Raw genomic sequence first — 11,788 nt, forward strand, 5'->3', positions numbered from 1 at the left:
GGGTCATTAAATATCATCACCCAGCTTGTCTGGGTAACCTGTTCCAGTGTCTCCCACCCTCACAGGAAAGAATTTCTTCCTAATCTCTGACCTAAGCCTCCTTTCTGTCAGTCTGAAGCCACTGCCCCTTGTCCTGTCACTGCTTCCACCCACGAACAGTCTGTCCATCTTTCTTGGAGGCCCCCCTCAGGCACTGAAAGGCCACAGTGAGATTTCTCTGGGGCCTGCCAAGCCCAACTCTTTCAGCCTTTCCACATAGAAGAGGTGCTCCATCCCTCTAAACATCTTCATGGCCTCCTTTGGGCTTGCTCCAGCAGGTCTGTGAAGGAAAGCATCTTTTTATACCTTCTGTGAGTGAACAGTTGTGAATTCAGAAAAAAAAGCAACAATTGGATTTATAAAACATGACTTAGGAGTAAAGACTTGAAATTTGTGATTGTGTGATTAAAAAGACAGAAGATGAGAGGTATAAAAGTGGACGCTTTGGAATACAAGGGTTGGTATAACCCACTCTGCATGTGTAGTGGGAGTAAAAAAACCTTCATTGAAACTGCTGGTGATTGAGATTTTATGTTAGTGGGGGGTAAACCCTGTAACACTAGGGATGATTATGTGGTGAGATACACTACTGAGGAAGTCTTGAGATTTCCCTGATGGGAAGTTTTTAAGAACAGGCCAAATACTCACCTGTCAGGAGTGTTGTAACAAGTAATTGTTTTGCCTGAAGGAAAAGGAATCAATTATATGGCCTGCTGAAGTCCTTCCTGCTCTTCCTTCTCCCATGCTGTGATTTCCCACAAAATGGAGTATCTTGATGACAGGTTTAGTTGGAGCAGTTCTTGTTGCATCCCTGTAAAAATGGTGGTCTGACCTCCAGTGAATCCTTTTAAATAAGTACATGTAGTGTATGTTTGCAAATGTGCATGTGTATTTATACCTTGGACATGGAGCTGAAGTTTGCCTGTTCAGTCACTATTTAGTCAGTGATTTGCATTTTCTTTATTGTAGTCCAGCTGCAGTGAGTATCTCAGAGCCTTCAGGTTTCTGTCCTCAACTTTTGTTTGGACCCACTGCCTTTGCCTTTCCTCAGTTCTTCCTTACTGTTTTGCAGAATTGGAGAATTAAATTACCTTGAGCAAACAAACCCTGTGTCGATATTAAGCTGTTTGCCAAAACTTATGGATGAAGCTTCTCAAAAGTCTGGAGAGTTTGATAAGCAATATTATTTTAATTTTTCACATTGATAAGCTGAGGCGTAGATGTGTCTTGCTGTACCCTGCCTCATTTTGGGCAGAAGGGGTTAAGAAAGGGGAGAAGAGGAAGAGCCTTGAAAAGGAAGTAGGAAAGATGAACATAAGTCTTATTGGACAGTTTAGACTTTAGGGTTTGCAAATGGAAATAAAAGTGATTTATTTCCCATTCTTGTTTTATAGTACAGATTTTAATATTAATACAGTATGTAATGGAATATAGTAGGCTTTAATCCAGGCAATAATTCACTCACATAATACCACCTTCCTTCCACTTCTCATCAAATCTTTAGTAGGCTGGATGCTGAAAAGCTGGTGGTATGATCTCTTATTACTAAAGCTCATGTATTTTAATAAATATGCTTGGGACTGTTTAGATTAACTTTCATAGAATAATAAAGATGAGCTTTTGGAGACCTCTTCTAGCATCAGCTATCACCACATTCCCAAGGCAGGGGAGTCATGTGCGCCCATGTCATTCCTGATACGTGTTTGTGCAAGCGCTGCATAACAAGTTCTAACTTTGGCTCTTCACTTTGTAATCTGTGGTCCATGGAGAGCAGATAACTTCCATGTTACAGAAGCTCTCCCTTCTATTTAATCTGTCCTTTTCCAAATTATAATCCCTGAAGGACAACTTTCATTTATGTCTTTAGGTTTTCCTGGGTACAGCAGCTCTTCCTCTTCTACTGCCTCCTTGGAAGGCAAACGGAATTACTCCAAGAAGAGGAACTCAATGAGCAGCAGTAAAAAGGCCCTGACCAGAGTGTCTTCTGCCTCATCTAAGACTAGTGCTGGTATGGTCTGTTGCACTGAGGTATATTTTCACAGGGGGGAGTTCACTGCTGTGTTAAGTACTGGTGTAGAACTGCTTGTGTTGTTTCAGAATCTGAGATAGTTCAAGAAAGACACTTGTGAAGTAATTTAACCATAAACCTAAGTTTGGCAACTTCTAGAAAGATTTTTGTAATGTCTTCAAGATGCAAAGCGTTTTTAGAGTTGGTCACTGTACCTTTTCAAAGCAAGGAAAAGGCTGTAGTTCAGTTTTTGTGCTGCACAAAGCAAGTTTTTGTCTAAGCAAAATTTGTGTTGCCATGTGTGGAAGGTACACTGTGTTAGAGATAAATACTCTGTTCACTAATCAGTTGGCTTGCTATTGAAAACTTTCTTAAAGATTTAACCTCACTAATTTCAGATCTTGTTCTTCTCTTGACCAGGGCTGTATAGTTCCCCAACCACGAGGAAAAATGCTCTTGATGGAGAAATCCAGGTTGGAGACAGAGTACTGGTGGTGGGACAGAGAACAGGCACTGTTAGATTTTGTGGGACAACAAAATTTGCACCAGGTATGTGCAGTGCTCTGTGCATATTTCCAAATCAGTATGGAATAGCTTACATGTGAGCACATGAATGGAAACCTATCTTTTCCCTCACTCCTTCCAAAAGAATTCTAAATTTAAATTTAAATTGGTTTGTTTCCAAGTCTGTTCTTTCTCTCTCTCTCTTCCCCTCTCTCTCTTGTGTTTCACTGAATATTTTTTTTCTTTAATGCAACTGTCAGGAAAAAATAATGGTTTAAAATGTGACTTTTATTTGTCCACTTTATGTAGAAGAGATACTTTGATGTTGAAGTTGTAGGTATTACAGAATCACAGAATATTCTGGATTGGAAGGGACCCACAAGGATCATAGATTCCAACTTCATAACAAAGCTTTCTGAAAATCCTCAGTTTAGTCTCCAAAGGGGTATATAGTTTATTGAGATCACATTCCTTTACTCCTTAGTTTTTGTATTAAGGCTTTTTGACACAGCTTGTCTCTTGCAGTAGTGGCACTCTTATGCCATGTATCAGTCTCATTTCTTATTGGCATCTTTAAGAGGGTAACTGTGAACATTAAAATTTTAACTAACAAACCTTTAGGTCACAAGATTAATAAAATCCAAATATCTCAAGAAGCCCCAACCCCCACCACTGTTTTCTCATCCTTCTCCCTTTCAGCTTCTCCCTTCCCCTTGCTAAAAAGCACTTTGCAGTGAAGCCAAGTGCTGTCAAAGGCAGCCAGTTGTTCTGCATTGCGGAAATCAGTTTTGAATCTATTATTATCTTCTCTATGGCCCTGTCTATAATGTTAGTGCAAGAGTAATGCAGCAGCACTGGTAAGTGATGGTGTGAGCACCTGCTCTGGCTGAGGGCTGTGTGATTGGTGGCAATGCTCTGTCGTGACACTGGGTGGCATCAGCATTTAAAAAACCCCGTCAGGATGCAAAGGTCGTGGTGCAGGCCCTGTACTTGTTTCATCCCTGCCCCATTCCCAGTTTCACTGTGGGCAGCCCTTGCTCAGGTACTGCAGTGCCCTCAGGGACACTTCAATGTCACCACTCTTTGTGTTGCTGCTGACAAAGTGATCAGGGAGAAAAGGACTGTTTCCCACATACACTGACAACTGTGAAATCTGAAAGCTGTTTGACAATGTTAAGTCTCCTCCCTCTCTGCTTTAAATCAGCAGCATAATTTTTTGGAGGAAAACACACTATTGTAAGAAGTGAGGATGGAAAGATGACAAATCATCACCATTTGCTAACCCAGTAATTTATAGAAAATGTAGCAGATGCATGTTTAAGTATTTCAGTTCTAATGTGTATCAAAGCTCTGGAAGTTATCCAAGGTTTGTTCCTTCTGCTGCAATGCAGGTCTTTATTTAATTCTAAAAGTGGGAAGGGGAGAACTTCTGATATACTGAGCCCTTCTAATTCATAAGCTGTCATTCTTGAGTTTCTTGAGCTGATAATTAGAATTACGGTTTTATCCAGTGCCTTAGTACCAAGTGACTTGAATTAAATTCTGAATCTTCTGGGGATGGATAGCATAAGGACTACTAATGGAGTATGAAATTTAGCACCTTTGTGTAATTAGCTCACATTTATCACAGGTTATGAATGATCAAGCTCATTAACATCTTGCTGCCTATTCAGTGCTCTGTATGAGATTAATTGATGGCCAGTTCCAATTTTTGCACCCTTCTCTTGATATCACATGACCAACCTTGCAATTTGTATTAATTATAACTTGCTAGAAAGAGGGAAAGAATGAATTAATATCAAAACTTTAATTTTACTGTTGATGATCTCAGATGAGGCATAAACCATGTGGTCAGAGGAATGAAGAGGGAAATGTGAAACAGCAGTGCTGCTCCTTGCTGTCTCTTTGTTGTCCAGTAGCCAGTTATGGCCAGTAACAATCTATTTTACTTTAGTATGTATATATATATTCCTCAAGTGTTTTAACATTTTTGTATTTAATTAAAATGTCAATAATTTTATTGAAAGCATATAAAAATGCTGAGATAATTAGATTAGAGTACAATTTTTGCATAATTGCATAGATAGCTATTTTTAAATATTCCTATTTTCTCTTAGCATCTTGATATTTTCTGACTAGAAACTGTTATCCTTGATGTGTGTGAATGCCAACTGTGCCAGTGGTCTAGGTGAAGCAAAGCCTGTAGAGTTTTGTTCCAATTGCCCTGATTTTACTGTTTTGCAATGTAGGATTCTGGTGTGGGATTGAACTGGACAAGCCCCATGGGAAGAACGATGGCTCCGTGGGAGGAGTGCAGTACTTCAGCTGCCTTCCCAGACATGGCATATTTGCACCTCCATCTCGTGTACAGAGGTGAGCACTGCAGCTCTGGTCATGTTGGGGCTGCCAAATGATTTCTTAATACATTTTCCAACCTAGAACAAATTTTTGAACACATACAGAAGATACAAATGTTTTCTTCTGCAAATGTAGGTTTATAACCTCCATTAAAAATCTGGTATTAGATCAGCTTTTTGAAAGCGGAGTGTAAAACTAGAGGCTCCTGTTTCTCTTGAAACTACCTGAAGTATTTTTATTCCAGGGCCTCTGATACTCTGTGTTCATTAAACCTTAGTTGCATGAATTAAACCTTAGTTTCATGACCCAATCCTGATGTGTTCTGCTAAATTCAATTATAAAAGGAAGCTGCCCTTGGCCATGACTAAAAAAGGCTCTTTTTATCCCAGCTAACTGCACAGAGGAACCAAAGCACGCACCACTTGCTTGTAGTCTCTTCCTTAGGCTCCAGGAAGAGCATCCAAAGAGTTCTGTACTCTTTCCTCCTGTATTTGTATGTAGTTACTCTGCCAGACTTGTTCTTGCTTTTATTTCTCTGAGTAAGCCAGCTCAGGCAAACTCTTAGGAACTTGCCTCAGAATCATATCTGCTGTCTCAGTGAGTGAAAGGCAAGTAACTCAAATACTCTGACTTTCTCCAGGCACTTCTTGCACAGCAGCCTGAGTGCAGCAGGAATGCTGGTGTCTCTTGGGGGCAGATGGAGAAGGAAAGAATGAAAACCTCATCAATATTTGACAAGCAGCCAGTAGGTTTATTCAGAGTTGAGTTGAAATGACCTCTTTATTGTGTTATTGCTTTTCAGACTGACTGGTTCTCTGGATTCTCTCACAGAGACATCATGGAGTAAAGTAACTCACACTTTTCCAGGTAGGAGTGGGAGACATTGGGATTTGGGTGAGGGAGGCCCTGCTCTGCAGCCTGAACCATCTGCACAAAGCCAGCTTCTCCAAAAGCACAAGAGATTTTCAGGGACCCCAAATGCTAGCCAGTAGTCTGGCTGCTCCCTTCCCGAAAATCTAGCCTGCAGAAGGAACTGTGCAGTACTGTATTGATCTTAACACTCTACTGGCAGGAAGAATTGTCAGTTATGATTGCTGGCAGTCTTCCCTCACTGCTAATATTGCATTCTGATCAGAGGGAAAGGGAAATGGAACCTGCTCCTTAACACAAATTGAGATTGATGAAAGGATCAGTGGGGGGGGATGTGCCTATGAAATTACTAAAACTTGTGTGAGGTACTTGAAGTAGTTGGTTTTCTTTTCCTCTCCTTTAGCTTATTGTGAAAAGGCCTTCAAATTGCTCTTGTTTGGTTTGTTTAATTTAATTTTTGTTCCTTCTGAAAAGCCAAACATATTATAGGCATATATGTTCGTGAGAAATTTCATCATTTAATTTCCAAATTAGAGGGGAGAATGTGCAGCAAACGTAGTGGAAGCAGTATAAAAAAATCCACAAAGAATATGTGTTCATAAAGGTGTCTTTTTTTTTTTTCTTAAGAAGTCCTACACAGCTTATTAATCTTTCCATTCAGGTTTTAGACGCAGTCTAAGCAGCACTTCTGCCTCTTCACAAAAGGAGATAAATAGAAGAAATGCCTTTGTTAGGTGAGTGTTAGGAGTTTCAAGTGGCTGTTAGCTTTGCTCAAAAAAAACCCCTTCATGCATAGAGGATATCTAGACCTTCACATGTTCTTTTTTTTTCCAAAATGAGCCAGTAGTACACTGGTCTTCCATGGGCATCCAGGAGCGCAGTCCTAGAATTCAGGTTGGCATTAAAGTTGTTTTCCAATCATATTCTCCAAATTCTTGTATTTTCACACAGCTGGGTGAAGTTCAGAGGCTCTTGGTAAAGGACTTCACTTTGTTCTGGTGATCCTGACTGACAGTTGTGTGTTAAAAGTTGTTTCAGTTAAACTGTTTTAAGCCCCAAATAAAATGTTTTGTATGGCTTAATTTACCAATACTATCAGCTGCTGTAAATACTGTAGATCCTAGCACTGGGTGAAGGAAATTGCTTTTCCAATACTTCAGACTGCGGAGTGCAGCAGCCTGTTACTGTTATTTCATGGTTTGTTAGTTACATGAGATCTAACCCAGTTTTTCTAAAAAGGGATTTGAGGGTGTGTTTTTCCCCCTTGCACTTCCTTGAATTAGAGTCCCCTTGGATGTTTTATAACAAAAAAAAAAAGACTTGTTTTGTTGCCTTTCCTTTCTGGCTAGATCCAAGAGCTCCGTGCTGCGGCGCAGCTGGAGCAGCAGCAGCAGCAGCGCGGCTCCCTGCGAGGGGCCCGTGAAGCTGCACGAGGGCTCCCAGGTCCTGCTGAGCAGCTCCAATGAGATGGGCACCATCAGGTACATCGGCCCCACCGACTTTGCCCCGGGGGTGTGGCTGGGGCTGGAGCTCCGCAGCGCCAAGGGCAAGAACGACGGCTCGGTGGGGCAGAGGCGCTACTTCAGCTGCAGGCTGAACCACGGCGTGCTGGTGCGCCCCAGCAGGGTCACCTACCGCGGCATCAACGGGGCCAGGCTGGTGGATGACATCTGCTGAGCCCCACGCGCCGCGGGGAGGGAGGATTTCAAAGCACAAAGGAACCCCTGCCTAGAATGCAAACTTGTTTCGGGATCTTTAAATTCTGCATTCGCGTTTTACATATAGAAGTGTATATGTATGTGTGTGTATATAATATATATATTTTATATAAATATATATATATATAAAAAATAGAGATAAAAAAGTGTTCAGTCAGGTTAAGAAGTAGAACTACTGTTAGAGTTTCTCTTACTTTAATGACCCTTGCCTGGAAGGTTATTAAAGCATCTTGGGTTTAAGATGCTGCATCATTTGAAAACCATTCCAGTTGGAGAACAGTGTGTCTGCAGCGTTCTCTAAAGCTCCTGTGTGGTTCATGCAGTATTCAGAGGGTTTTTCTCCATGTAGTAATGAACTGGAAATATTTGTGTATTGCCTGCTTTTGACAGTGGAGGTGGTTGATGGGTGACATTAGCCTGGTTCCTGGGCACTTTGTCAATTCCAGTACCAGCTGCTAGCAATAAGAAAGGAGGAAAAGTAAAAGCCAAACCCCCACTCTCCCCACCCTTTTCCAAACAGTTGTGGAGTATTTTTGCATTTTACTGTTCAAATCTCTCTCCCTCTTTCCCCCTCCTCTTCTCCTCCTCTCCATAATACAAAAGGGCTGATAAATACAAGGATTTGCCCCTCTGCTAGTGAAGAGCAGCAATTAATAAGAAGCCTTTAAAAAGCACAAATATGCTGCATGTCAGTCTGTACAGTAACAAGCACTTTTTGTTCTGCATTTGTAGAACGAGCTACATACAAGATGCACTCTTTAAAATAATGCACTTTGCACTCTCCTGGAGAGCTTACCCTCATTTTTAGAGACTATTTTTTTGTTTGGGGTGCTGCAGGCAATGAGTATCACAGTTGTAAAATGCAAGTAAACCCAGAGTGGAATACATAATTCCCTTACCATAAATATTAAGTCTGTATAAATACAGCAAGGTAATTCCTGCCAATGGTATGGAACAGATGCAGGGTTTTCAAGCAAAGCTGTTGCCATTATTTGATTAGTTTGTGACACTGCTTCTTTTTGTTTGCTTCGGAACAGTTTCCAGTATAAATTTTTTGTGAGATCTTATGATGACTTAAGGATAATTTTAGGTACAGCACTGTGATGGGCCTTTGTGTGACATCATTTGTGTATCAGCCTTTTAGAACAGCTAATCTTTTGTCCATGTTTTAAACATAGAATGTATTTTAATTGCTCAGCATATGTAAACATTATCTTAACTGGATGGGTTTGTGTTCCAGAACAGTCATTTTACTCTTAAATTATTTGCTTGCTCTTGCCTACTTGAAGAAGAGATACTTTAAATCATAATACCCAATTTTTAGACAGAATCCTGCTGCTGTAACCTTCTTTTAAATGTTGCTGGAGTTATTTTTCCTGATCTGTATTTAAAATAATGCATATTGTATTCTAACTCATGGGAATTTTAATTGAATATAGAAGCTGTAAATTTTGAATGTAAAAAAAAGTAATGCTTTATATTTAGAGATGCAGATATACAGTGACGTACTGAACTTTACTTTGTCTAATATCTGTTTCCTGCTGATATTAATAAAATGAAACCCTGTTAAATAGGAGAACAAAAAGAATTTTCATTGGGTCTTTACAGAATGTACACTTCTGTACAAATTAAGTGCAGGGAGTTCAGTGTGCAACTGCCAGCTGTGAAGCAGAAGGTTTTCTCTCTCCTGACTGTTCAGCACAGAACTGCCAGCTCCAAGCAAAGCCTTTGCCCAGCACTTTCTGTCACTGCCTGGTGCTCCTGGGAGAGCAGTGGAGTTCCTGTGAGGAGACACTCATCACCAGGAATGCTCTTTTCCCTGCCTGACCAGATGGAATGGGTGGAACTGCTTTATCTGAGGGGTAGCTGGAGTTCTCCAGGAGGTAGGTGTGGGAAGAAGTGTATGGGAGAGGCAGCAAGCAGGGCAGCTTGTTGGAGACACAGCATTTCTGTGTGGTCTGTATTGCACAGATGATTCAGTGGGAGCTTGTTTTTCCTGCAGGGCGGTCAGGCTGCACCTTGCACAGCTCTGCAGCTCCACACAGTTCATCTGGAAGTGGGGTCTGGGCCTCACTGAAGCTGCCTGATGGGTGCAGGACAGGGCACAGATGCCATCTGGCACTGGTGTGTGGTGCTCTGCCTTCCATTCCAGCTCCAGCCAGCAGCACATCTCTGCTGCAAGCTCTGGCTGTAAGTGGCTCGAGCACTGTAGCTCAGAGGAGCAGTCTCACTGTTACCAGTGTGGAGCTGTTTTGGTAGCTCTCAGAATCTTCTGCCAGGAAGCAAGAAGCTCTGTAAAATTATGCTGTCTGAAACAGAAATAAATCAGTCCATTCCAGAAAGGATTACTGATGGCTCTCTTCAAGGTGATGAGGGGAAGGGATTTGTACTTCCCTAAATCCAAGGTAAGTTGCCATAATCCTTTACTCCAACTCTTACAGGAAGACACTGTGTCATAAAGAAAATTCTGAAAATAAGTGGCAGTGAAGTTTGAAATTAGGTGCTGTGCAGAGGGCTGCACTATCACAGCCCCTGACTGGTTAGGAAAAAGCCAAATGATCCTCAAAGTCCTGAGAAACTACATAAATAAAACATTATGTGTAGTTTATAAATAAATAAGCAGATGGTCCCCAGCAATTCTGTGCTTTCTGTGCAGACTCTGAGGACAGACATCCTGTCCTTGTCCCCCAGCATGTCTAAGGTCCCTATAAAGAATATGTCCCTCAGTACTCCTAGCAATTAAATCTTTCAAGTTTTCTTGAACACTGGCTGGAAAGGAGAGACCACAGGTGCACGTGACAGGGGGATGAGAATCTTCTTGAGGTGTCTGAGGATGGGGAATTAATTTCTAGGGAGCTCAGCTCAACTGGACTCAGTGACTGCTCTGCAGATGGTGACAGCAATGGTTTTCTGGCGAGGGAGCCTGTGCCTTCAGAGTGCTGCACATGGATCCAAGGCTGGCTCTGCAGAGCTGCAAGACAGCACAGTTCTTCTGACAAATTAACTTTGTGACCTATGGGAGGTGGCAAATGCAGCCTTTCTGTCATGGCTGTTCCAGAATTCAGAGTTTGCAGAAGCCTTGTCAAGGACCAGGGGGAAACAAACTGTCCATGAAAGCCACGTAACAGAGTACCCACCTGCATCCTTTTCCCTGCCGGGCTGCAGACTGACAACTCTGGGAAAAAGGGGAATTACAGCAGAGATTTCCAGCCAGTGCCAGATCCAAACCAGGCTGTGGTGGCTGGCTGCTGACCAGCCCTGTTCCTGGAAAAACATAGGAGAGCTCCCTTTTGAGTTAAGACAGGGAAGAAAAGGAGGGAGGGGAGAGGTGCCTACTAGAAAAGTCTTGTTAAGCAAACCAGAACACTATCCTGCTGTAGAATGAGCACATGAAGGAGAAAGTTTATCTATAGTAAGTCAGTCCTAATTTCAAGGAGCATTTAATGAGAATGCAGCTGCCTGGGCCATAGGAGTGATGTGGGATGGGATAAAAAGTGAGTGTTTCACAGCAGAAGCTATCTCTTCCTAGAATTGTCACAAGATTCAATAGTGTCATTTTCAACTCTGAATAAGAATTAAAATACATCTTACAGGTAGACCTACCCTCAGTCCAGACTCAAAGGCTGTCTTGGATACATACATTTAGGAAAACACCCAAATACTATCTTCAGCCATATCCTTTGTTTTTGTACTGGCCAGTTTGCTGTGGGTAAAAGACAGCCTTCCTGGTGATAGAGAGAAGGGCACCTTTCCCTGTAAGAAACTTGGTGTGTAGCATCTTGTTCCAGATTGCAAGGCAAGATATATTCTATTTGCTGTCTGTATGGCAGTTGTCTTTTGTCAAGTGGGCAGTTTTTCCTTATCTCTTCCACAATCACTCTTCCCTTGGGAGGGGACATCTGCTGATAAGAGGCTATTGAATGTCACTGCATGACTGATAAGAACTACAGCATCCCATTGGGAGATGCTCTGCCCAGAGGGACGAGCCAAGCATTTCTACCTGGATATAATCTGGAGATTCTGGAAATACCACACAGTGTGTCCACTGGATTTCCCAGAGGAACAGCAGCTGCCTCCTCTTCCACTGGATCTTCAGAGGAAGAATACACCCGTTCTACAGGATCCCTGTTCCAAGAGAACCACACCTGACACTCCAGGAGGACTGCAGCCACAATTCCAATGGGACTGCCACCAACACCCTGATCAACAGGGTGTCAGGTTGTGTTCTGACTCTGTCAGTGTTGTTTTGGTTTACTGCATTGTTTATTTTATCTTTTTATTTTCTTCCCTA

The 11,788-nt window shown here is 41.9% G+C and overlaps 1 protein-coding gene across 1 annotated transcript in view; it reads left to right on the forward strand.

The window, feature by feature from the left end:
* The window catches only part of CLIP4 (CAP-Gly domain containing linker protein family member 4), a 31,531-nt gene extending 22,449 nt beyond the window's left edge, over positions 1-9,082 (forward strand). Inside the window, exons 13-18 of the mRNA XM_030946056.1 lie at positions 1,907-2,047; positions 2,468-2,596; positions 4,801-4,924; positions 5,712-5,776; positions 6,441-6,513; positions 7,129-9,082. Of these exons, the coding sequence (XP_030801916.1) occupies positions 1,907-2,047; positions 2,468-2,596; positions 4,801-4,924; positions 5,712-5,776; positions 6,441-6,513; positions 7,129-7,456 (860 nt within the window). The 3' untranslated portion in view covers positions 7,457-9,082. The remainder of the gene's footprint in view (positions 1-1,906; positions 2,048-2,467; positions 2,597-4,800; positions 4,925-5,711; positions 5,777-6,440; positions 6,514-7,128) is intronic.
* The last annotated feature ends 2,706 nt before the right edge of the window (positions 9,083-11,788 follow it).

Source organism: Camarhynchus parvulus, chromosome 3 (assembly GCF_901933205.1).
Source record: "Camarhynchus parvulus chromosome 3, STF_HiC, whole genome shotgun sequence".
Taxonomy (NCBI): domain Eukaryota; kingdom Metazoa; phylum Chordata; class Aves; order Passeriformes; family Thraupidae; genus Camarhynchus; species Camarhynchus parvulus.